Below are 27856 nucleotides of genomic sequence, written 5' to 3'. Positions count from 1 at the left end.
GTATGGGAATACTTAATTTTGAAACACAACTGAATAAGGAAATTGTAAAAGATACTGGCGTAATTTTTGAAAATACAACCAGCACGTTTTGTTAATGGTTTAATAAAGATGCTTTGGAACCTTCAGTGCTCCATTTAATAGAATGAATGGCCAGCTGTGAGCTTAGTAACCAACGCTATTTTAACCCAAGTGACCAGCGCTTAAGTGAAGTCCGATGTACATATACCGCAAATATATCGCAAATGCTCCGGCTTTACGAGGCTCCATCATAAAATTGGATCATAACACTGGCAGTGTACGAAAGCGATGCTCAGGTGCGGTAAGTTAGTGCGAGTATGTACATGTGTACACTTCAATCGCCAGTCCAAACTGCGCCACTCAATTTGACTTGATTTTTTTGAGTTTGGCTTACCGCCCACCAAACGCTGCAGTCGCCGTCGCAGTCGACGCCGCCGTCGCTGCCAGCCGCTGAGCCGCTGAGCCACCAAACCGCTGAGCCGCTGAGACGCCAAGCGCACCACCATCGAGCCGCTGAACTGCGCTGATCCACCGACTGAGAAGCCGCCGTCAGGTGTTGTGGTTTTTGCGAGCCGCAATCGAGCTGAGTCTGTTTTCGTCTGCCTGGCAGCGCGGTTCTGGAACGCGTAACGCTCGCATCGACTTCGAAAGTTAGTTTTCAAACACGGGACTCAGTTCGCTGGATATACAAAACCGATTCGGTTCGATTCGGGGTGCGCTCCCAGTTTTTTCCACCTGTTGCAACCAATTTGGCATCGCTCTTTTCGCTACTCTTGTGCAACAGCGCGTGCTGCAGTTGAAAAGCGCGTTTGGAAAGAGAATTTATATATATTTCGAAAGTGGCAACCGAAAAAGATAGAAAACCGAGAGATATATCCCTGTGTGCCAGCGAGCAAGATACGTGTTGGCAGATCCACGAGCCCTCCAATTAGCCAGCAATTTGCGGAAAGCCACTCCAATCCAATCCGTGGCCGTGGGATCTGTGCCTGTGCAGCCAGCAAATCGGTGAGTCTTGAATTACATGGGATTATAGCCAATCTGCTCCGCTATCCGTATACCTGGTAATCGTATGACATATGCCATTACGTATGTGCTAGGCAGTGGACGTAGTGGTGGTGGTGGTGGTAATGTAGCTGGTGTTGATGGCTTTCTAAAAAAAACATACCCAAATACCCAAAACGGGTTGGATTCGCTCCGCAGGTGCAGGAGGGGCCGACGAAGAGCTCATAGCCAATTGCCAGCACACAGGCATTCACGAAAAAATGTGTGAAATTTCATTGAATTTCCCAAATTTAATACACAAACAAACCCACTCGGCAATTGGGAAATAACTCATTGTTTTGCCAATGCAATGGCAAAAGAGTTACGGCTGCCAAAGAATCGATAATCGCCAGTTGGATTATTATATTACTCCCGTGGTCTTTGTGTATTTCAAACGGGTTTGCATTCAATCGCATGTTATATATGGCCAAACCCAAAAAATAATTGATTAGATTGGGAAAAACATTCATTTACTGGATCAAGAGCAGTTCGATCAATATTTAAATTCCCACTTAGCAGTTCACTAATTTAGCAGAATAAATAATATTATCTGTGACATTTGGTTTTACAATTCCGTGACTAATTGTTCTGTGCTGGCTATAAAAGAAATTACTTAATGCTCTATATTTGTTGCCACTTTTGTAAAAGAAACTAAAAGGTTATTAAATATTTAGAAGATATGCAGGAGCATTCAGTGCAATGTCGCAATAAAAGTGTGTTGAATTAAATATTATTATATTACGTAAATCATATTTAAGCTGCACAGAAATGTGCAATTTAAGGCAGCTTTACAAGCCATTTAAAATCCGGACTCAATTAAGCGATGTAATTTGGAAATTAAAGTTCATAAAGAATTTAAAGAGTGGACGCCCCCAAGCCCTTTAAACAAATACTTTCGTTGGCCAAATTTAAATGGCAATGAAATGCATTCAATGAAATATGCATGAGAATATCAACATATCGTGCTGAAATGAAACAGAGTTTAAAAAATCGATTTGTGTGCCACAATTAAATGGGCCTCAAGGATGCAATTAAAGTATCTAACTTTTCTCAAACTCTCAAACTCTTTAATTGAGGCGAGACGAGAAAATAGTGCTAAACTTCATGTCATAGCGATTCAATTAATTCGCAATTTATCAAAATACTCGTAGTCGGGGGCATTGTCAGTGCCAGGGCTTTTTGATGCGGCCAAACATATTTCATTTGTCCACCACAAACAACTGGGATTCCAGTTCGGATGCGGATGCGGATGGGGATTCGTTGGGAGTTTGGGGATCCGTGGGCGGATGGCTCTGGTGGCCATGTTCCATGTTCCATGTTCAGTGGGCTGACGTGGTGGGGCGTCAAGTGGAAAATAATCGATGATGTGCCCGGGCACAATGCAAACATTGAATCAAAGTCAAATAGCATTAAACTTTTTGAACTTGCGAGGCGGGGCGAACCGAAAAAAATGAAATAATAATAAAAGTTTGCCCGCCTTCCAAGAGGCGTGAAAGCGCACACAAAAAAGTGGGCAAGTGGGGTAGGGTTTTTTTTTGGGTTTCAGGGTTTTTGGGACTCGACGCTGCAGTTTTGGATCTGCCGCCCTTCCCAGAGATTTAGTGCTTTCCTTTTTTTTTTTTTGGGATGGATAAGCGCAGCGTTGCGCAAATATTTGACAAATCCCGCGAAAAGTCTGCTTATGTTGTCACCTCGCCTCGTTTTTTGCCATTTCTATCCAGCAGCGACCGAGGGAATGGAATGGGATAACTGGGATGGGATTTGCAGGGTGACTGGCACTGGGCCAGTCATGCTGATTAGGATTGCACCGGAAGACACTTGCCACTTGCCACTTACCACTTTCAACGTGCGACTATGTTTTTGAAATGAAATCCGAATCGGAATTTGCATGCGAATGCTCGCGGTGTAATTTATATTTCGCACTTTGCGCACTTTTCATTTCGCTGCGCGATTTTGTTTATGCAATTTGGCCAACTGCCTGCCGAATGCCAAAAGGAAGGCAAACGCCTCAGACTTCAGGCTGCTGGCTAACGAGTGCAGGCGCGTGTCTGTATCTGTATCTGTATCTGCACCTCTATCTGCATCTGTATCTGTATCTTGTGGATAGGGAAGACCCCCCGAGATTCCCATATAGCAGGTGAAGGCGAACGTAAATGCGCCAATTTGTATGCAAGCAGCATTAATCGAGGGGTAATCCGGCAGCGATGCATTGCAGCCAGTTAAAGCCCAAGCCCAAGCCGAATCCGAATCCGAATCCGAATCCGAATCGGAGCCCAAAGCCAAATCCAAAGCCAGAGCCACTGCGTTTCGACCTGGCCAAGAGGGGCCGGCATTACGTGAGATGTGCAATTGCACGAAATTGATTTGCAATCGATAAATGTGCGAATATTGCTTCTGCTGCGAATTAGCAGCCAAACAGCCAAGCAGCCAAGCGGCCAAGTGTCCAAATGGCCAAGATATCCGAAGGCGCTCTTCGCCTTGCATTTTCCAGGCGTGTTTAAGTATGCATAAATAACTCATCGGCCGCCTGACCATGAATCCAATTGGGAACATCTTCATTTAAATTGTTTAGTAGCCGAGCAATGCGGCTGAGTAATGTTTGCATTGTATCTGCATCTGTGCCTCCGGTATCTGCACATTTTTCAAGCTGCCAAGTGGCGACGTTCCTAAATAAAGGTATGCTCTGGAGATAAATGTTGTCAATTTTAACTATTTTCGGGTGATTCGTATAAAACTTATGTTATTAAATTACCAACAAAGATCGAATTTCCCTGCAGATATTCTGCATATTTGTAGATAAAAGTGTTACACTTGCAGCTGTTCATTTGAACACGGCCATATTAAATTCTGCACGCTCATTTAATTAGTGTAATTATATTTGGCACAGTACATATGTAGCTGCTCTGATATGTTTCATATTACACTTATTAATTATTTAACGAGCGCTGTAATATATAATTGTAAAATTCCTGCGGTCTGGATCGCCCACTCTGAGTGACAGCCAGTTGATTTAAACGGAATGTGTTCTTTAACTATAGATGAACCATTGACAAGGGGTTAACCCGAAACAGTGCAATTATTTATATGTTTTAATGCGGCATCTGGGCGGAGGAGCATATAAATTATATTGTTGCTGCAACTTCCCATGCTCGTAATATTGATAAAATTCAAAATAAATCCAATCGCCTCTCTTCTATCAAAATCGCTCCTTGGCCTGTGTGTGTGTGTGTGTGCTCACGCTTTGTGCTGCAAAAATTGAAAAATCAAACACAAGGAAAACCACTCGAGATTCAGCAGTGCAATCGATTTCCAAAGCCACATTGGTGGTGGTACTAAAGCAGTTGTATTGGTAATATTGGTAGCATAGTAGCTTAGTAGCCACTGACAAGGTCAGCACTTTGGCTTTTATTTGGGGCCCGGCGGTTGTCGCATTCTAAGCAAATCGCAATTGCCATATAGCTGCAGCTATCTACTACTAGTAGCTCGTTGTGGAATCGTTGTTGAATCGTTGTTGAATCGTTGTGGAAATCGTGGCCCGGCCGTAATACACGTATTAATCTTGCCTCGCTTCTTGTTAGATGTGGCGTTGTTTTTGCGGTGGCAGCTTTGCTTTTGCCTTTTTGCTCAGTGCTTTTGCTTTGCTTTGGCAGCAACAAGTGTTTAATTGCGATAAATGCACCTGACCGCCTTGAGCCTGAGCTTGGGTTTGGGTTGCGACTGGGTTCGGACTGGGTTTGGGCAAGGCTTTCTGGTTCTCTCAGAATCTCTGCTGCTTTTCCACCTGCCCACTGGCCAGCACTACGCGAAAAGGTCAACACAATTCGGCTGCAGACCAGCGGCATTGAACATGAACGTGGCCCGAAACTCTGCACGTAAAGTTGCCAATTTTTGTTTCTTTGTTTGTTCGTTAGCCAACGTTTTCGGCCCAATTAAGAGCGGGCCCATAAATTTGGCATGGCCATTTAAACATAAACCCCGACCGTGTACATCCTGTAACGGCTTTTTAATTATGCATGTCGCTATGAAAGCGTCGCTGCTTTGGCACTTGGCTAAAAGGTCTGCCGGCGCAGGCAACTGGGTCATTACCATGGCCTGGCTTTGATCTTCTGCTGATGGGGCCGTAAAAGACTTACTCCAACAGGTTGTAAAGCCAGTGAATTGTCTTGAATGTAATGTGCCATAAAGACATAAATTACAGTTCGGCCCAGAGACGCTGAATATGGTGGCTTAGGTCAGGCATTTGCTGGCGCTTACTGGAGCGTTTTCAGGAGCACCTCTTGACCTTTGGTGGGGTCTTAGTAGGGATGGGGCATCGTATGTGCTTCGTGTTTAGAGGAGGAAGAGTTCCACTTCCACTGGGTACTTAATTACCATTCAGGTATGCGGAAATATATCAGAAATATTCAAGGGTCTTAATTTCCTTTTAAATCGTATGGAAACCGCTTGTAATCTTGAGTTCAACCGCAACTGCACTCAATGACAACTTCATGACTCAATATTAATTGAATTATTCCAATTGAGACCTGATTTGCGGAGTGGAATATTTTTGCCAGACTTTTGGCAAGTCATCGGATAGCCGAGCTACAGATATTGAAAAATGATTTGCATCATTTGGCAGGCAATAAACTGTAAGATTCGCTATTCGATTTCAATCGAAAATCACGCATGCCGCAGCCAGTGGCTCGGATCTTAGCCCACTTCCACTTCCTCGAGTTGCAGTGGAGCAGAACCCTGGAGTTTAACCCATTGCCGCCCAGTTAACCCATGACACGGATGGCAGAACTGCGCGGAATCGAAATGGAATCGAGTGCGAACGCAGAGTGCGTGAAAATGAGTAATAAGGGAAACATTGCCACAAATTGATGCACTACGCAGTGCTACCTTTAATTGAATTATTAATTATGTACCTTAATGAATGCATAATTGAATAATAAACTACGTGCACACGCCCCCACAATTGTTGTTCGCTTCGGCAGCGGAATTATTCGCCTTTTTTTTGTTTTTTTTTTGTTTTTGCACTTCTCTCGACCAGCCACTGTTAACCTTTTAACTTTTGTGCACCGAAACCGAACCAAACCGACCGGGGCGAACCAATGTTTCGCGTAGTAAACATAAGTTGGGGCTCATTAAGTAATCACATGGAATATTCCCGCAGCCAATTAAACCAAAAAGCCGCAAGAGGGGGCTGCGGGGCGGCGGGACTGCGAGTTCGCCGAGATGGATAGACAACATCGCTCACTGGCAGATACAGATACATATAGCGATACAGGCGCAGATACAGATACAGATGCAGTTGCAGCTGCAGATGCAGATACAGATGCGAGTGCAGCATGCAGACACCAGATACAATTAAATTCGATTCAGGAAGCATTTATGCAGTTTGCATACATTTAATATATACGTATATATGTATGTGTGTTTCATGTGTGTGTGTGTGCCGAAACATATGCATATGTATTTCCCATTCGATTGCATTTTCGGCCAACACACACATACACACGAGCAGCCATAAAACTGCAACTGAAGCTTCTTTGACGGAACATTTTTAAAATGCATTGTAAATAAATAAATCCGGAATTTCTTTGAATGTTTAACTGCTGCGAGTGGAACGCCAACTGAAATTTCAGCGGGATAGATAGTTAAAGTTCAGCTTAAGGGAGCAATGTTTTTTAAGAATATTATAATTCATATGCTAATAAAACATTCAATTATTTGAATTGCATATATGCTTGTAGTTTGGACAACCTTCACTAACATATAAACAGCACATCGCAGCATAAATTATGATTTTCCATCGGCGATTGACACACAATATTGTGCTATTTATGATTTGCATTGCGTAATGCTTAAATGCAATCATCCAATTACAGAAATCAAATAAGTCGGCGCACACTTCCTATAAATCAAAGCGCATTTCCCCATAGCTTTCGGTGCCCCGAGCCCCACATTTTGGTATTATGTCAAAAATAATTCGAAAATCGTAGAAAAGCCGACATCCTTTGTTGTTGTTGCCGTTAATGTTGATGTTGTGCATTTGTAATGAGCCAGCATTAGAGCAATCGGCTCGAATTGGTTACGTTGTCCGCCAATCGAACAGTGCGCCCCACCACCACCACCCACTTTTCCAGCCGCCCTCCGGACGGTTGTCAGTTGCACCACACTGGGCAATGCTGTAAAAAACAATTTGCAGACAATTTTCAGTGTTTCAATCAAACTGGTTTGACATAATTTCAGCAGCCCCACGAAACGTTGCCAACCTGACAATCGCAGTGGCATTTGTTCGGGGAACGGGACAAGTTTCCAGACGTTGATAAACTGGCCAAATGCTTCCATCCCGGCTACAGCTCCTCCAGTTCCTCCAGTTCCAACCGATACGCAGTTGCAGTCGTTTCAAGACTTTGCCATTTTGTATCTCACAGATGCATAGATACGCTCGTACGTGGAGCGTTTTACACTGTTGCCTTACTTTGTGGGGGATTTTCGGCTTCGGCTTCGTTTTGTTTTGCTTTGTTTGCACAACTCGTGGGGCACATGAACCCCTTTATTTTTAGCTTCCCACTTCATACGGTGCGTATGCGTACTATTGACCGTTGTCTCACTTTCCTATTGCTACTCGATTTCTAAGCCAAAGCTGTGCCACGCTGACCACAACTAACTTTCTGGCTAAAAGCGGAAAAATATGAATGGGCTGGGAGCGATACTAACTAAAAGCCAACAAATGAAACGAATACGAGGAACAGTGGTCAGTAAATTATTCTATTTATTTTGGGTATTTTTCATTATTTTTCTAGTAAACAGCATATAAGAAATTTTGTAGTTTCCTAGAATATCTTTCAGCTAATTTATAGCCAAGTTAATACACAAGCTTATATATACAAATACATTTAATGGACAAAGCTTGTTGCTTAAACCATAATAAATTAGTTTTTCTTCGATATCTTTGTTATTTTTTGTCACTTTAAGAGGTGTGTCATTTAAATTGTTTAAAACATGTATTATATTAAAGTAAATATTATTACCTCGTAGATGAACAACAAGTGAAACACAACTTCGCACAGTTTTTGATTCTCTGTTCGAGATACTTTTTCGATACGAGGTCTGATCCTGGTTCAAATGTTCCCCAGATTTCAGACCACTGCCGCCTAGTTCCTTGGCAGCTCACACACTCACTTGTTTGCATACGACTTTTGTGCTGTGGTAATTTGTTTTAAATATTTGTTTAAAATATCAAAACGCACGTACGCTGGCCAACAGTACGTGGTATCTAACAGATAGATGTGAAAATAAAAGTTGTTTGCCCGGCCACTTGGAACCGGGAACTTTTGGAGGTGTGGTGCTGGGCCACTGAGCCACTAGATTCTCATGGCAACTTGGCGACGAGGAAGGGGAGAACACGTGAAATTATGCCCGGCCAGCCGATCCGGACCTAACGGGTTCCGCCTACGTGCCACCGATCTTGCTGGGAATCCGTCTGGTCCGTCGATATCGACTCCGATTTCGATTCCCAATTCCAATTCCGATTCGGATTCGATCCCAATTCGAATTCGTTATGATTCGATTCGCAAGCGGTGACATTGTTATGCATTACGCACCCGAAAACCACCGACGAAATGCGACGTGTGCGCGGGTTTGGTTCCTGTGCCACGGTTACCAATTGCGACCCAGTCCCAGTTTCGAAATCTCCCGGCCTTTTCCCCACTCTACGTGACAGCATTTGCAGTTCGACCTTCGTGTGGCGTCCAAAAAGGGTGCTTCAATATGGAAATGGGCGAAGAAAGCCCATCATTTGATGTGTGATATGTTTGATTTCTCCATCAGTACACTAAATAGGTAGAACTGATTTCGAGCTGCTTCCGTGCTCTAAACTGAAATGCAAAGTTCAGCTCTGGACAAGGCCGCAACCACAAAACGGTAGCAAACAGTGGGCAAAATAAATATACACTCGAACATCCCCATCCCGGCGGACTTCCTACAATTAACACTTGAGTAATTCGTTGGCTTAGTGCCCACTTTCATTGTCATGTCGAGCATGACCGGTAAGATGAAACCGAACATCGATTTATTAGGTAATGTCTGACCATTGATTAGTCAGCCGGTTGAGCGATTTGCCTGGCATTAACTTTCCATTCACACATGCAACCAGTGCATGCCCCCAGTTCGGCATAGTTGATGCATGCAAGCGATTAAGCCCATTACACGACTCCTGCCATCGGCCCATTTGACTTGACCGACCAGTCGATGCGAGAGTGGCCAGAACCAATGGCCAGAACTGCTGAACCAGTTACCAGTTACCAGTTGTTTCCAGGCAAATGCCCTCTCGCCTGCAGCCAAAGCTATCGATGTGGCACGGCCAAAGCCATGGTCAGAGCGGATAACATGGCGATCATATCCGTATGCAAAGTGCCTCGGGTCCTCCGATTCAACCGGCAGCAGGCCGCAGATGAGAAGCTGCAATAAAATAATATGAAATGGAATAAAACAAGAGCCAACCAAAACAAGGGAATCTACTATCGCAGGTTAAGCCAAGGCGGCAATACCCTAATCAAAACTAGTGCTTCTTAAGGAAAATAATAACATAACACTCAAAAAAATAAAATACGAATAGCTCTCCAGTTTAAAGCTGCATATACTTATTTGTAAAAATGTTCGATTAATGATGAGTAACCATAAAAATAACAATTGGAGTCAAGAACCGCGAATAGCAAACCAGTTTTTGCTTTTTTGTTTATACACACTGACAGTCTGTTTTTATCTTACAGCTAAGCAGTAAATTTAATAAATGATGCATGTTCTTGTTATTATCGTAGATGTTGCTGAGCTAGTTAGTATCGCTTAAGTACCCTTTCGTAGAGTATCGCTAGCACTGCAAGCAGACATACGATATTGGCTATATGATGGAAAATCATATAATCGAAGTGGCAAAAAAATGAAATCCAAGGAGTGGAGTAAGCTGAAAGACGAGTGTGGTGCCCTTGGAGGGGCTTTTCTGGATTCGAAGCGAGTGAAAGGCGATTCTGAGCTCACTGAGACAAGAATCTAGCCGATGCTACACTTTAATTCCATAAATATATGTGTGCAAACGCGCTGACTGACTGATTTTGCATTTAAATCTCTTGTTTTTGCTGTTGCCGCCACGTCGATGTTGTTCTGTTGATTTGCACAAACAAATTTTGTCAACAAGATTAATGCTAATTGAAGTTTTTCAACTCGCCTCGAGACGAGACCAGTCGATTCCGAAGTCTCTTGTTCAATGAAAGTTTTGGCCAGGGTTCGCCTTCAGCGGAAGTTTGGCCAAGTGCGAAAAGTTACCAACCGAAACGACAACGTGGTGATGATGATGATGATGATGATGGTGATGCTGCTATAACTACGATAATATAATGATTTCTAGGATGCTGGGATGCTGGTCCGGTCGGATAATGATTAACTAGTTGGTGTGATGGCGCTGCGTCTGGCTGAGTTGATCATGACTTTTAATTGGTGAATTTCTCGTCCGAGATTCCATTAATGACCAACTAAGTGACCAACTAACCAACTAACTAACTAACTGCTGCACGGGGAGTGTCTGCAATTAACAACTGTGAAGTGCCCCAGCATTGAACTTATGGAGCTGCTCTTGAATCGCCCGCCCCGCTCCAATTATCACCTGGCCAACTCCCCATCACGTCCTCCGTCTGTTTGTGATTGCGCGTTTTTATCGACTTTTGGGGCAGCTATGGGTGGCGCGAAGAACGCTGGGCGGGATTGGAGGTCTAGGTCTAGAGGCCACTCTAGAGGTTGCATCCATTCATCCATTTAGATAGTGCCAGCGAAGATTTAAGATGTGAGACTTGGTTAATGGAGATGCCATTGAAACTGATTGTGAAGACCAAGAAAAGAATACTTGAACATGTGAAGTTTAAATTATTATCAATGCGAACCAAAACGTTTGCCCTCAAGCCAAATATGCTCGTTATATAATAAAAATTAATTTCGGTTTTCAAATGATTTCATTCCACTTTTGGCATTCAATAAACTTTATTTAACACTGTGAATATGTTTGATATCGTAATGTCAGTTGGTTTGAGCTTTCATGACTGAAACATTTCAATTAGCACAAATTGGCTTTTCAAATTAAGATGGTTATCTAGTTAATTTCCCGAAACGGAATCATAATGAAATAGCCAACCAGGAATTAATCGATTCTCTACGAGCGATTTTGCTCTTTTCGCATCGAGCATTTAAGTGCTCCTCAAAAATTCACTCTGTTGCGGATCTGAATACTCGATGGCTTAAAAATCGCATTTGTTGCTTTCGGCGCATAAAGGTTGAGTGCGGATAAAGTTAATATATCAGCTTTAAAAACGGTCACCAAGGGCGCAGGACGTCAATATGGATGTCCTGTATCCTGCATCCAGCATCCAGCATCCCGAATCCCGGATCCCGGATCCGTGTCCATTTCCATTCCCATCTTCGATTGCATTTGGCTGGGGGATTCATTCAATTTCCATTCGTCATTCAATCGGGCATGCAATTCAGTTATGAAAACCGAGTGCTGCGTATTTATTTTGTATCTGTGTGCCTGCCTGGACCACACACACACACACACGCACACATCGACGCACACACACTCAAATTTGTTTGCATTTATGAATATGTATCCCGTCATAGACTCATTTTTATGGGTTCCTTGTTTACTTCTTTATTTCGATTGCGTTTTTACTACGATTTTCCCTTTTTTTTTGGGATTTTCTCTGGCCATCTAGGCCCTATAAAGCAGAATGTGGGCGTGACCCATCGGTGGGCGTAATGCAGGCGCAAACACACACACACACACACGGACACAGAGTGGAGCATAACGAATGTTTGGCCAACGTTAGCTCCCCATGTAATCGATTTAATCATAATCCAGCTTTTACTATTTATTGTTCTGAGTTATAGTATAAATATGTATGCGGGCTGCATTAATACAAACACAAAATATTATCCCTCCTGCTATTGTTGTTATTTTTCGCTCCGCTCCGGTCTGATTTTGTTGCTAGCTGACTTTGGCTCCATTGGAGCATATTTATGGTTATAGTATGCATAACTGGAGGCAACCATAAAGTAATAATATGAAAGCGACCCACCCATTCGCCGCCCGCCCACTTTTATCCTTCGTCTACTGTTTCATCGCAGGATTTAAGGGGGCGGAGCACGGAATTCGGGGGCGTGGCGCTCTGGGTAGCGGGTAGTGTGCAATCATTGATTTTGGTTCAACTTAGTTTTTCTTATGCAAATACGCCAGAGCATTTTCCATTCTTACCCTGTCCGCACACTAGCCTATATATTTGTATATGTATATGTTTATGTATTTGTATATGTAAATATATATCCTCTCGAGCTGTGTGTGTGTGTGTGCCAACGCCAGTGGGCAGGATATTGAAATATCCGGTTTACGCTTAAGTATTTATTAAAAATAAAAAACACAAGCCTGGGCTTTGAATTTGATCTGATCTGAGACCCTTGAAATTGTTTCTGATTTCGGTGTTGCTATTGAAAAGTCTACTTTATTTCAGTTTCAGCCAGGTCGGGTATCTTTCTATGATTAAGTTTCAATGGCTGTTTAAAGTGCTACAAACAAAAGCTGCCACTTGATAAGCCCTAAATGCACAGCATTTCATTTCCCTTTCATTTGCCACATTTTTTATTCACCTCCCGTTCCAATCGAGCATAAAGTCATTTAATATTTATTGAATCAAGTGGGATTTGGTTGGTGGTAACCAGTTGAATATGCTGAAATCTTGTTAAGGAAGGCTCATCAAAAATCGAAAAGTATGTTAGCCAGCGGTGTCCAAAAGCAAACAATTTAATTAACCCAGGCCCAGTAATAACTTAATTATTTCAAATTAGTCAACATTCGAAAGAGCTCTAAAAAGTTATAAAAGTTGCAAATTACCTGGCCGTAAGTACCGAAAACTCGCCACATTTACTCCGCAAAAATGGAGAAGAGATCCCCACGAAAACGTACTCAATTTAAATGCAATAAACAAATGTATTTTCCTCCCATTCTGCCATCCTGGCTGTAGTAACTTTCCCAAACGGATTTGGTTGAGAACAATGTTTGCATTTGAAATAAATGAAGTAATAACTTTTATGCGATGTTAAACATTTTTATGCAGTCCGCAAAAGCGGTGCGGGGGAAGCATTTTGCTTTATGGAGATTTTTGATTTGCAACAAGCAAAATAAATTGAATGCAATTTGTGGGCAGCATAAAAATGAGCCAAAACCCATTTCGCCCCCGGTCATTTTTGGGGGCGTGGCTCGCTGGGTTGAGTGCATGTATTATCCACAAAATTCGTACATAATTACATGTTTGAAGGAAACTGCTTTTGGCCACGGCCAGACACAATTTTGCAATATTTTTATTTTGCTTTTTTTTGGTTTGTCTTTTTTGTTTTTCACCCATGTTGTGGGTGCAGCAGCCACAAAAACAATAAGTACAGCATTGGCAATCACATGAATTAACAATGGGGGAAAAATCTCAGAACGGGCAATAGAAATACAATGGTCGAGCAGGAAAAATGGGGAAAATTGTCCGAAGAAAAAAAAGGGGCAACAATTTCGCTTCGAGGCCAAAGGTCACCCCATCTGCAAGAGATAAAAAGTAATGAACAAATTGCTACAACAACATTCAGCACTCGTCGTAAAACATCTTTGTGCCACTTTGTGTGTGGGTCAGTGGGTCGCTTATTGTTCTTCGTCCTCGTCTTGGACTGGGTCTTGTTCCTTCGAAATTGGTTTATTCGGGGGCTCTTGGGTTTATTTGGGGGTGGGGGTAACTACACCCGCAGGCAGTAGACTCAATGAATTGGGCGTCACACAAACGGCATCGAGGGCTGGGTAAGAAGTCATCGTTTAGCAGAGCATAGCAAATGATTTCCTACGAAATTTGTCACACAGACACACCAAACAATCCGCACGCACAGAGATCCGACCATACATGTGCACGGCCACCGATATAGATACAGATACAGCTACGGTTACAGTTACAGATACTTTGACAGTCCGCAGATACAGATACTGCGCGCGGGGGCACAAAGGCGGTGGCGGCTGAAGGAGGCCGGTGGGGCGACAGTAAATAACATGCACAATGCCAAGATAAAGTGGCAAATGAGCAACACCAACAATGCCACAATGGCAGCGAGTACAGCGAGCACAGCTACAACAGCATCATCAGTGAATATCGAACAAAAGCCCTCGTACGTGTTAAGCACTCATTGCTGTCAAACATGCCGCGCACTTGACGAAGAAGAATGTTGGCCGCGACGTGTGGGAAAGCGGGCTGGAAGTGCAACACTTGCGACTGATGGCCATCATAGCCAGAGATGCCCGTAGTCAGATCAGCCAGAGATCACATTCCCATCGTACATACATTACATATCCGATATAAGAAGCTATAGCGCTTAGCAACTTAAATTATTAGCTCAGTAGATGAAATGCCATATTGCAGTCTGTTAAAAAATCTTTGAGGTAAGCATAGTTTACCAAACGTGGTTAAAACGTGGTTAAAACACCAAAATTGGTAGAAAGTGGCTATACACTGAAATAAAACTACGCTGCTCAGTTTGACAAAGTGTCACGATCGCCGGAAAAGTAAGCCAAGGTCTAGTCTGCAATTCCGATGTTCGCTGCGTTTGTTTAGTCGTAACCAAATATGGTTACGTGATAAAGCCAAGAAGTTACTACAAATGTTCATAATAAGAACCAAATACATAATGTCTGGCTGTAATTCTTACACCACTTTGGGTATTAACCATTAGAACTTATCTGCAGTAAATGATGATAAGCCAATAAAATTACAAGCTCTTTTGACCAGATCTTAACGTTTGGCAACGAAAAACCAGTTTCAGCCGAGTGCCCTTCAAGGATTTGGGAGCCGCAAAATATTAAAAAATGATTGCCTCGCGTTGTGCAGGACGAAGTGCTCAGCTCTGAGAGGCCACACCCACACCCATTCCACATGCCCAGTGCCCCCTGCCCCAGTGCTGCCTTGCTACATCCCTGAATCCTTGAATCCACGCCCGGCCGACACGCATACGCCCCGTGTGACGCGACCGACACTTGAGCCGGCAATCAGGCTCAATCGTTTGGGCCAGGACGACGGACGAAGGACGAAGGACGAGGAGCGGAGCTTGCAATCTGGGGCCGGCACTCACACATTCGCACGTACGAGGGCCGCTGCCTGGAAATGTGAGCTATGCCAGCGCACAAACAACAAATATAAATCGTTAACAATAAATAATCGTCTATAGGAGACGACATTTGTTGCTCCGTTTTGTAGCTGCCGGATTCCTTTATGCATTTGTAGTCGTATTTGTAACACAATTGTTTATGCCACTGCGGCTTGTTGTTCCCTTTGCTTTTGTTGCTTTGTTTTTATGGCCAGCCCAGCACCACCCACCACCCACCACCCACTGCCCACCAAGCTCACAAGCCAACCACCAAACACCGCCCACCACCCACCGCCCATCGCCCATCAACTGGGCTATGGAGCATAGTTTATTGTTATTTTATTGGGGAGGGCCCTCTTTTAGGCTTTCGCGTGCTTTGTAAATAATTCGTGCTCGGCGCGTTTATGACGTGATTTCTTAACCGTTTACCCCCCTCGTGCTCCGCCCCTCCCTCCCTGCTGCTTGGCCCCACCACCCAGTAAGTGGGTCGAGCCCTTGCCACGCCCCCCTCACTTTAGTTCCAGCCATGTCGCATGCCACTTCGAGCTCAAGAGGCTGCAATTTCAATTTGCGAAGAATTTCCATTATGACTACTCACTCCACTGATACCCTTCACCGAGTCGGGTATTCTTGGAAAGGGGACTTCAATTGGAATATAAAGAGACTGGCTTGAATAATTAATAAATAAATTATGCTTTCAGATGGAATAAAGATAGGCAGTTCGAGAAATGAAATCAAGTGAAATAATCAAACTGGTAATGGGTAGCTGCTAGTCCAAACAGCACTGAATTTTCAGCAATTTTCATATGTGACTGCATTTCAAAAAAGCTTCAACTCTGTGAGGCTTTTGTTTTAGTTTAATTGGAAAATATCATACGTTATTTATATGTATGCAGAAACAAAAATCAAAATTACATTCAATTATAAATTACGCGAATTGGAGCAGCGAGAGAGAGAGGGAGACGGAATGGGGGATAGAGATAGCAATTGAAAACGATTTAAATGTTTGTTATTTATTAGCGCATAAATTTGTTTTTGCATAATATTTTTTGCTGGGGCCTTTTGTGCATTACATGCCAAATGATTGTTGTTGCATTGATTTTTGCCGTGATTTTCGCGATTATGGCAGCAATAAAATCGCGAATGAAGAAAAAATAAACCGATTAATTAATATAAATTATAGCGGAGCGCATTTAATTTATTTATATTTTTTTATTCGCTACGCTACTTTTTTTGTTAACGCCGATTTTGTAATGTCGTGTTGCTGCCTTTGTTGTTGTCATTGATAATGAGCGAATTATGTAATTACAATTGGCAATAGTGTGCGTGCTTATGTGTGCGTGTGTTTTGTGTTTGTGGGTGTGCGTTTAGGGTTTCCACAACTTTGAAAAACTGGCCATAAATAAGCAGGTGTAATAATGGCGCAACAAACAATCGAAATTAATTTAGAAATTGTTCACTGCCCTTTTTGTTCATTGTTTATGGTATGAAAATTTTAAATTAACCTTATATGTATATTCATTATAGCTGGAACGAAACCAATCAAATTAAAATAAATCATAATAAAACGCAATTAATGTTTAATTAATGAGAATTCAATTAATCGAGCGGCCCGATTGAATTGTTTTGCCCCTAATTCGGACAGGCTTTCAGTTCATATGATTCCATCTCTTTAGCTTTTAAGCTATGAAATATGAATTCATATTTTCTGAAAATGAGTTGGCCCAGAAATCATGGAAAATCAGCAAATGAAAAACCGTTAGGGGTAATATGATTTAAATAAACAGTAAAGTAGCTCGGTTTCCATTCGGTAGCCCAATAAAATAAACCATTTGGCTTTGAGTTACTGACAAACTGTCCCTTGGGGTCAAATTCATATTTAACTGCACTTAAACCCCATTTCGTTGGATACATTTCACCGATGATGGCCAGTAGCTTTGGGTGGCAGTAGTAGCTTTGGCTGCGTGCAGATGAAGATTGGTAATTTGCCTATTCAATTTGGCTTTGATTGCCGCTATGGCCATGCGAAAATGCGAGTATGAGGCAATTGCTTGGCAATATTTGCCTGGCCAATACATAAACGTTATTGCCAGCCACACACCATAACCGAAACTATTTGGTTAAACGCTCGAATTGGCCGGCAGCTCAGGTGTGGCTGGCTTCTGGTTACCCAGAAGGCAGGGCATCGGGCTGGGGATGGATATTGGGATCGGAATGCAGTGGTGTATCTTGCGGGTTTTGTGACGCAGGCGCAGCTCCTCCAGCCGGAATGATATGTATGAACCGATAGCACTCGGAATATATACTCAAAGTGATATCTGTGCAAGATCCAAGACACGTAGCCCCGCAAAGTTTCATTAATTTAATTGCCGCAAATGTTTGTCACTTGTGTAAGATTTGTAATTGGATATTCCGAGTTCGCACACGTTCTGCTCGAAAGATACGTGTAATTAGCATTTTCCAGAAGCTTTTCGCAGGGGCGGCTTGTCTGGAAACCTGCAGTTTGCTCAATGCAAACATCGGACGCTGGATAAAGTCGTTAAGACACCGCGTTTCGCCAACAATAGCTAAACTTCGCAGTTCCCATCGACTGACTGCAATTATACCATCGCCGACCCACTAAGTGGCACCGCACACACATATTATCCAAAGGTCGTTCTGGCTGCGGGTTCCAAGGAAACAAAAAAGAAAAAAAAACTGCGGAACATGCCCTAATCCCTGCTTAATGGGGTCTGCTCCCATCAGATCCCATTGGAAAGATTCATTTGAGCAGCTGTTAATTGGCATTGGCTGCGCCATTATGCCACCCGGCTGGCCATCAACTAGACGCTGTCACAGACCACTCAATTTCAATACCATTGCGGCTCATAAAATGACGCATCAATATAATCAAAATTATCATTACCACCAGCGCTGAGTGGCCTGGGAAATGGAGCCCGGCAGCTCCGAGATGGGAAAAAGAAAAGCGGTAGTCGGGCGAGAAGCCACAACGGCCACGATGCATAAGCGACATAAAAACTATAATCAATATCCATATCCATTAGCGTTATCGTATCAACGAACTCGAATAATAATAGCGTACATATGTACATATATATGTACGTATGCATGGATAGCTACCGCAGACGCAGCGAGGACACGACGGCTGTCCGCAGTCCACTGTCCGTTGTCCGGACATCTATACGGACACGGTCGGCGATACGGACACCGGCACTGCCACTGGATGGGATGGCCACGAGTACGACACCCCGTGGAGCTCCTGTCTGCCCGCCCATTTGTCTTCACGTAATTATCTTTTAATAGATTTAACGAACACTTTTCGCACCGACTCTTTGCTTGTGTGTCAACTCAGTGACAACAGCAAAAGCAACAACGGTATTAACAAATGGCAAAGAATGAAATCGGCTGAGAGCAACTTGTGTCGGCCTCAACGAACTTTGAATGCCTTACGGAAGTAAGATTATTGTGTTTAAATAATCTGAATTAATTGGTCACACTTTCGTGGGAATAACTGTGACACTATTCGAAATAATTTCTATAATCTAATATAATCGCAGTAATTATACACGGAAAATTGCTTTAATAATCATTGTAAACACTGGAAGATGCTACCAAATGTGGGTCAAAGTGATGGCCACCTGGCCATGGAAGGGTATGCCCGGTGCATCGGTGGCAATATACATGCGAATATATATACTATATAGCACTATAGTCCCGACTCCGAACCCAGTCAGACTCTCAGACAGGCCAAAGCCAACGGAAGTCGGAAGTTGTATGGCACATGCGGTGGTCGTGGCGGTTGCGATGGCGATGGCGTCTGCACCACTGGTAATGGCGATGCCAATGAGGCGAGTGGTGGGTGGGTTGTTGGTCTGATGCTCCTCCTGGGCAGCTCCACACGGTGGATGGCGAGGGCGAGGGCGATGGCAATGCTTGGCCATTTCCATTTTATGGACTTTCAAACTGTTGCTGTTAATTATTTCTTCTTCTTTTAATGTGGCCACTGGTGTTGGCCGCAGTTCTTACTTATGCCGCCCCCTTTCTGCTCGCAGGACCTTTTCTCGTCCTGTTAACGATGCTGCCATCGCCTCCGTGGGCTGATGATGATGCCGCTGCTGATATTATGCACCACTTTCCCCGCTTTCCTCTTTGCATTTCGCGCTCTTGTGGCCGTTGTTTGCACTTTTCCACCATTTTACACTTTATTACAAAAGCATTAAATAAAATTTCAAAGCGAATGAGTCTCGTCAAAAGTGTTCGACGAGGGTTTGGGTTTTCCGAGGCCGGGAAAAGCGAAGGAAAAGCGGGGGAAAGTGGGCGAAAGCCGGCGGTTCTGATGTAATTTTCGATTCGCATTTGGGTGGTGCGAACAGAATTCCATGGAAATAAGCAAAGTGGTGCAGTCGCTGATTTTTTGTTTGCTGTTGGCCGCGTTGTTCTTGCTGTTGTTGTTGTTGTTGTTGCTCTCATTGTTGCAGCCGATGTGATGTTGTTGCATTGCTAACCGGGCTGATTCTGCCCCACTTCCCCGCCCAATGGGGTGCACTTGTTATTGTTGTGGTTCATACTTTTGTTTTTCGGCCCATTGTTACCCGAAAAGTTTTTCGCGTTTTTGGTCTTGCTGCAGCTGCTGTTGCTGTTGTTGTTGTTGTTGTTGTTACTGGCGGTGCAGCAGCAGGCCGGCCAACAACAACAGCCACAATTACAACAACTACAAATACCGGCAGTCTGGTGCACCGCACGCAAACAAGCGCCAAAGTAAAAGAAGTACCAGAAGCGGCAACAACGAGCCCCACAGTGGTTAAATATCTGCACCAAAGCCTTTGCGAAAATAACTTTGCGTTATAAAAAGTTCGGAAAGAAAGAGCCAACTTACTTTTACATTTGGAAAATACGCAGGGGGAAAATGCACTGTTGCAAAATGTATCCATAAAATAAATAGGAACTACGATTATGAATGAAACACATACATATTAAATTATATAAAAAAATACATTTAAGTAGTGTGTGTTAGTCAAAATATGCATATTTTAAATCGAAGAAAAGTTCAGCATATAACAACAATAGTGGTACAAAATGCTGAGACTACAATGTTAAAAAAAAAAAATTCAAAAAACTGTGAAGATATGATAGGAAGGAACTATGCATATGGGATTCTTATAAATATATTATAGTTGGTAGCTGGTTTTTCCTTCCTTCAAGTGGATTCCACATCCAGGTTTTTACCCATTTACCCATTCCTTGACCAACTTGCCCCACTGTGCCGAGCTGTTTCAATTAGCTGCGCTTCGATGTGCATTGACGATGGAGTTTCGGTGTCGACAACTGAGTGGACGGCGGGGTAAGCACGGTGGGGGCAGATGGGGCTATGGAGAAGTATCTGCGGCTGATACTTAAACAATGTATAAATTCGTCTACAAAGTCGCACCCCTGCCCCGCACCCACCCCCTGACTCGGTTGCCTTTGCCCCTTTTCACTGCGAGAAGTTCATTCAGTGCGTACAGAACGTACAGAGTACCTTTCGTAGCTTTTCTGTTGCATGGAGCACTGGCTGGTCGGATGGACGGACGGATGGACAGACGGATGGACGGATGGACGGATGGACGGATGGACGCTCTGTGGTCGTCAACGTGGTGCAATCAGCTGCAGTGGCTTTTTGGCCGCACTGCCAGTTAGCCAGCTAGTCGGGAGTTGGGTTGTTTCTTTTTTTTTCTTTTTTTGGCAGGCAACGAGGTGGAGGAGCAGAGAGTACTAGGTGATATCCACTCAGTTGAACGGAGCTGGCAGGCTGCCCGGCTGTCTGGCTGCCTGGCTAACTAAGTGTCCCTGCTCGCCCCGGGGAATCCCCGCCTTCTGTCATTGGATTGCAGTGCGCTGCTTTCGTCACTCATCCGACTGAGTGAGCGCCGAGCCAAGCGCGAGTGGTGTAAAAGCTTCTCAATTGGTGTGAAATGCAACACCCAGCGGCCGCAGAGGAACTGCATCGGATCGGATGAACTGGCCAACTGGGGGAGTGGGTGGTGGTAGTCGATGGTGGGTAATGGGCAATGGTTAATGGGTAATGGGAGCTGCTCGGTTTCCATTTGCAAATATGGCAAATATGGGTTAATTGTGCGAGACTTTGACTGGCGCGAAATTATTTAATTTCCATTTTCATATCGAATTCGAGCTGTCGCGGTCGCTTTGTCATCCCAGCCCTTTGCCTTCCTTTTGGGGTCTCTTTGTCTGATTCTGCCCATTGTTCTTGGCGCGTTGGTTGTTTGCTTGTCGAGCATTTTACACGCAGACAGTGCGCGCCGAAGGTGTAAAGTCATTATGGGAGTTGCAAGCAAGTAGGATAGCTATCACTAAAATATAATATAAAAACAAGTAAAGCGGTATTAGCTTTAATTCGATTTCATGTAAGCTTTAAAGTACTTCAAGGCAGGATAGTAATTATTTAAATGAGTATAATGTAGTAGCCATTGTAAATACTGCTGTTGTTTCACGCCCTAATCGCCTTGTAATTTTAAAATTATCCAACCTGGTCACCCATTTACATAGCTAATTAACCAACACCCACAATTACATCGATAAATTGACGCTATAAGGGCGATTTCTGAGTCTAAATACCTGTTGGGCTCGAATGAAATTGCTGGAAATACGGTTGTGAAACGCACTGTACGGGCACTGTTTGTTCTGCGCCCGCTGCTTTTGTTGGCTGAGATATCCGACTGCGGAACAATGCCCTCTGAGCTTTGATTACTTTATCATTTTCGTTCCGGATTTCGCGACTCCAACGCGGGGTCTGCCTTTTCGGAAAACTTAATTCAATTGACCGATGCCTTTGTTGTTAATGCTGCCCTGCCTGTAATTATCACCATTAGTATGTACTAACCACCAAGGCATTCAGTTTTCAGCATGGCATGTGCGCATTTGAACGCAAATTTCAGGCGTCATCGAACTGCCAATGTCTGACATTGGACACTCGAATCGAATTGGAACTGAAATTATACAATTGTATACACATGTGAGTTTAAGTAACAGGTTGCATTTGCCTGCAAACGGGTTGGCTAAAATATGCGGGTCCAGTTCGAAATTTCAACTTAAAATAGCTGCCTACTTCAAAGATTCGGGTTCTCATTTGTTATCGCAACTTCAGCAGCTTCATTTCGCGCTGCTCTAGCTTTCGAAAATTTGAATTTTATTAAATTTTTTTCGAGTTCGGTTTGGTTTGGTTATGCTTTCATATCTACCTGGTTTTCTCTGTGTTTTTGGCCTGTGTCAACAGGTGCGTCTGGCACTTCATTAGGAATTTCCCTGACGCGCTCCACTCCTTCACTCCGCCATGTCGCCATCTCGCTCTCTCCGACTAGCCCTTTCTCTGTTCCGCCTGCTCTGGTCTGCCAGGAGACGAACAAAGTTTTAATTAAATTTCGAGCTTTACTGGAGCGAAATTTACTTATATATATATTTGATTTTTAGTAGCCAAGAAACAGTCGCATGGCCACCGCTTTGGGGCTCTTGTAATTGGCTTTATGGTTTTCGCTTCCCATTCATCTAGCTCGAATTAAAGGAATAATTTCCCCAAACTTCTGTTCAGTTTTCAAAAGGGGAGTGTGAGGGGGTGGGGGATGAACTGAATGGGTGTCCAGATATTCAATTAAGGGATTATCTGTGTCGCTGAAAGCGAATGGAATCGCACTTCTTTTCACTATAAATTTCGTTTTAAAGTGGGTGGCACGTTCTCCTAAGCGGTTTTACAACTGATTAGCAGCTTGCTTTATTTAGTTTAAAATTCTTTAAATTTACGGGAAATGGTTTAATGAACTTACGCGATCTGATTTACTGCTCATGAATTTCCTGTTTATACCCCCATGTAATCCCATTTACTTTCTCATCCTACAGGTAATCAGAAATCATTTATCCGTCCGAGATGGATGATCCCAAAATAATGAACATTATGAACGGCATGAAGTCGCTGGAAGATCATTGTCAGCTCATAAATGACGTGAAGGGTAAGTGGCCAGTCAAAAAAAAAAATAAAAAAATGAACCAAGTGCAAACAAAAATTCGACCCAAGATCAAGTACCCAAAACGCAAAACCCCACCGCAAGCCCGGAAAAATAAAAGGCATTTATGTGAAATATTACATTAGCGGGGGATGACTGCCTGCGGGGGAGGGTGTCGAGTGGGGGGAGCGGGGTTTCAAAAACAAAAATTTGTTGAAATTGACAAATTATGTGACAGACTTTTTTTTGTCTGTCGCCCACAGAATCCGAAGAGCCAACAACAATTGTTGACAATTCACTCAAAGTGGGCACCCCCACTGCCTGTTGTTGTTGTTTTTGTTTCTCGTGGTGCCCCAAAGGGGGCTCATGTTGCTGTTGTTGTTGCTGTTGCTTCAGCTGTTGGAGTTAGCGTTGAACAAATGCCCCAAAGCGCTCGAAGAGCTTTAAACGCCGCACTCGAAACTCCCACTCGAGTCACTCCAAGTGAGGCTCAATTTCGCCGCGTCCACGGAACAATGATGCCCTGGGTAGCCGAGTGCTGTCTTTCTGATGGCTTTTGGATGTGGAGCGGTTTTGGTGGGTGGAGGGGGGGCCTTGCCACATTTCCACATTTTCACATTTTCAGTCTGAGGCTGGTGGAAGGGGGCGCGAGGCGATGCAAAGTGCGCTCGAGTTGCATTTAAGCCAATTAGCATAGGTAAACAAAACATTTGAGTGAGCCAGCCAAGTGCTTGTGGTTGAGTGCGGCCTCGGGCCAGGAATCCGCTCCAAGGAGGGGGTGGTGCTGGCTCGGCATAGCGGCGGCTTGCCGTGGGACAGGAGCCGTTTTGGAGCCGTTTTGGAGCCGTTCGGTGCTCGGTGTCAGCTCTAGGTGTCAAGTTGTATTTGTATGAATGTGCTTGTAATGCCTCAGCCGGAGGCAAATGGACGAGGATGAGGGGCGGCCGGCGGCGGCGGCACATCCTGCTCGGCAATGTTGCATTTATTATGCAATTATCAAGTGGCAATTGTGCCTGGGTACTGGGATCTGCGGAGGGGTTCAGTGTGTGTATCTGTGTCTATGGGTCCCAGTTCTCCAACTGACAGTGATTTACGCCGACGATTGGCAATTAGGCGGCTCGAGATGAGGGCTAAGGCGAGTTGGGCCATCTCAAGATGAAATGCCATTCAATTGAGGAATGTGCAGAGCCCTTGCACGCAGAGAAATACAAGTGAAATTAAATCAAATATATATTAATTAAGCTAGATATTCAATCTCACTAATTAGGCATTCTAATGAAGGAGGTGAGGAAGGAAGTGTTATCCTGATGAATTAGTGAATCAGATTTGAGCTAGGTAATAAAATAGTTGCAATTAAGCTATAAGATTCTTTTAGATTAATTTGGATAACCAACCCCCTTTTCTGCCAGTGCAGCTGGCCACACACGTGCAGCATATGCAACTGTGCGTGTGCGAGTATTTTAGGCGTGTGTGCGTTTTAGACAATAGATGAATGGCTCGACGAGCTGCTAACTTGCAAATATTTATGAGTGGCCCAGCAAGTGGCAGGCAACGGCAACCGATGCCGCAAACAACAATGTGGGCAGAGATGGATGGCCTCCGCTGGGGGTGGCAGGGGGTGGAGGGGGGTGGAGTTGGGTGTGGAGGATTCCTAGACCCATTGGCAGGCGGCGTTGAAACGTCAAGTGTTGTTGCCGTTTTGGCACTTTGGCAAAAATGCAGCCAGGAGCTAACCTCGTGCCCTCCCAACTATTTGAGTGTTTGTGGGTCTATCCTGTCGTCCTGCGATTGGGTGCGTGTGTGTGTGTGCTTGTGTGCGTGTTTGTGTGTCTGTGTGGGGCGTGAATTATGCGGAATTGAAGTGGCATTTGATGCGCATTTAAATTCGTGACGGAGCTTCAAGTTGGTGGCAAACAAACCGAACCGAAGCGAAGCCAACTGAGCAAACAGATGGTTTTCGGTTGGGCGGGAAAAAGGGGGCCAGGAAGGACGCCCCACTGAGCCCACCATCAATGATGCGCATCAAATTGGCTAATTGTTTAATGACTGTTTGCATTGATCTCTTCCCCAGACGAGTCGCCCATGCAAATGTTCTACAAGGACAAGGGCGTCTTCCTCACTGGCGGCACCGGATTCTTTGGCAAAAGTAAGTTCCACTCGACTCGCAGTACGTGACTGGAATGCGGACCACACACTTACCACATCCCATTCCATCTCATTTCGTCTCGTGTCCCCAGTTATCATCGAGAAATTGCTGCGCGTCACGGAGGTGGGACAAATCTATTTGCTGATACGCACCAAGAAGGGCAAGGATGCCTTCGCCAGGATCGAGGATCTGTTTAACGATCCGGTAAGTGATGGAGACCTGCTAATTGTTTTCTCTACCGTCCTAACTAATTTTAATTTCTCACTGTTCACAGGTCTTTGCCAAGATGAAGCAGGTGAACCCCAAGTACCGCTGCCAGATCACCATCATCAGTGGCGACTGCTCGCTGCCTGGACTGGGAATCAGTGCCGACGAGCGGGAGACCATCATGGAGAACGTCAACATCGTGCTGCACAGTGCGGCCACCGTGCGATTCGATGAGAAGCTGAAAATGGCCATCGCCATCAATGTGCACGGCACCAAGGAAATCATCAAGCTGGCCAAAGAGATTGTTAACTTGAAGGTGCGTTGGATGCAACATACCATGGTATACTATAATAGTGCTATTATTACATTTACTCGCTTTGGCAGGCTCTCGTCCACGTCTCCACAGCATTTGCACACTGCAACATGCGGCACATCCAGGAGAGATTCTACAGTGGCACCATGTCTGGCGAGAACGCCTTCAAGCTGAGCGAGTGCCTCGATGAGCACACCCTGAACACCCTCACGCCGACCATCATCAAGGGGTATCCGAACACATACACCTTCACCAAAGTCCTGGCCGAGAATGTCGTGCAACAGAGCGCTCAGAATTTGCCAGTTACCATCTTCAGACCCGGCATTGGTAAGATCACTCTACAACACCTCAAGATCATTTTCAAATTGAATTACTATGATAATAATACATTAGCTCAGGTGCCTCCCCTGCCATTAAGTTGCACGTTGTGCAACAAGTTTGTTTAGTAGAATTAAATAATACGTTCGCTTAGCATTCCAAAGTCATCGCTCTGTAATAAAATCATTCATTAAGCAACTTACGTTCTCCGCACTTTTTTGTATCAATATATTAATGATATGCTTGCTTGAAACCGGTTTAAGAAGACGCTTCTTAGCCATTGACGTAGAAAAGATTTAAGATCAAATATTAAAATATAAATTTAAAAATAAATTTCGCTTCATTTACAGTGATCACCACTTACCGCGAACCGGTCACTGGCTGGATCGACAACATGTACGGTCCGTGCGGAGTGATCGTGGGAATTGGATCCGGAGTGCTGCGGGTTTTCACGGGTGACATGGACAACAAGGCACACATTGTTCCCGTGGACATGTGTGTAAATGCTCTGTTGGCCAGTGCGTGGGATATAGCGCGGAACAAGTGAGTGCAGACTGGAAACACTAATTGAATGAGTATATTTAATTACCTAATTAATTTTCGCGCAGATACGAGACTCCGCCGATTTACAACTACGTGCCGGATGCGGAGAACATGGTCACCTGGCGGCGCTACATGGAGGATGGCTTCGAGTACGGCTGTGACATCCCGATGCGGAAGTCCATCTGGTATCCGCGCTTCACCATCGTGCCGCACATGTGGCAGTACCACATCCTGTGCTTCCTTTACCACACATTGCCCGCCCTGGTCATGGACGCCATCATGGTGATAATTGGCAAGAAGCCCAGGTGGGTTTACAATTTATTCAATTTAAGCATGCTCCAACTACTTGAATTGTTCACCCACAGAATGATGAAGATCTACCGCAAGATTCACAAGCTAAGCAATGTCCTCAAGTACTTCAGTTCAAACGAATTTCGATTCGACAACGATAATGTCAGGAAACTCACGGAAAAGCTAGATGATCGGGATAGGCGGCTCTTCGCCTTCGATATGCGCGATCTGGACTGGACCAATCTGTTCCGCGTCAGTCTCTACGGACTGCGTCTGTATGTGGTCAAGGATGATCCCAGCAACATTCCCGAGTCCATCAAGCGCTACGAGAGGTAAGGTGGATCCTCATATCTGAACTCCTTACATGTTTTTTACACAACTATCTATCTTTTCAGGTTGAAGGTCCTGCACTATTCGACACTGGCTGTTTTCTACGCGTTAGCCGCCTGGGCGCTTTATGCCCTGGTCAAGCTCTTCTTATAGGATCCTTTAACTATATCTATCTTTCGTATCCATTGTAGGGCATATCTTGAACTCCCCAATCTTTCGGTCAAGCTCGTAACACTTTCGTTTCCAGTAGTTGTTAGTTCTAGTTGTATGTATCGTATATATCGTTTGTATGTTTGTACCATAACCATATGCCCATAGTCATATGTTTGAAACGCTTTATCCGAATCTTGTATAGCTTAGTTCGTACGTCTCTAAATGTAAATTTGCAAAAGTTGATGGCGTAATGTGGATGTAGATGATCGATTACAAGTACAATAAAAACTGCTTCACATTTTGTTTGGGAAA

At 44.1% G+C, this 27856-nt stretch overlaps 1 protein-coding gene across 1 annotated transcript; it reads left to right on the top strand.

The window, feature by feature from the left end:
* The first annotated feature begins 579 nt into the window (after positions 1-579).
* Positions 580-27856, top strand: LOC6729987 (fatty acyl-CoA reductase wat). The gene is made up of 10 exons (XM_016174512.3): positions 580-1023; positions 23140-23249; positions 25315-25389; positions 25481-25593; positions 25664-25912; positions 25981-26236; positions 26578-26770; positions 26836-27075; positions 27136-27393; positions 27457-27856. The coding sequence occupies exons 2-10, from the start codon at positions 23168-23170 to the stop codon at positions 27542-27544; spliced, it is 1554 nt and encodes a 517-aa protein (XP_016036754.1). The 5' UTR covers positions 580-1023; positions 23140-23167; the 3' UTR covers positions 27545-27856.

The sequence above is a fragment of the Drosophila simulans genome, chromosome 3R (genome assembly GCF_016746395.2).
Source record: "Drosophila simulans strain w501 chromosome 3R, Prin_Dsim_3.1, whole genome shotgun sequence".
Taxonomy (NCBI): domain Eukaryota; kingdom Metazoa; phylum Arthropoda; class Insecta; order Diptera; family Drosophilidae; genus Drosophila; species Drosophila simulans.
Note: the sequence above shows the minus strand (reverse complement) of the source record. Positions and strands in the feature narration are given on the sequence as shown.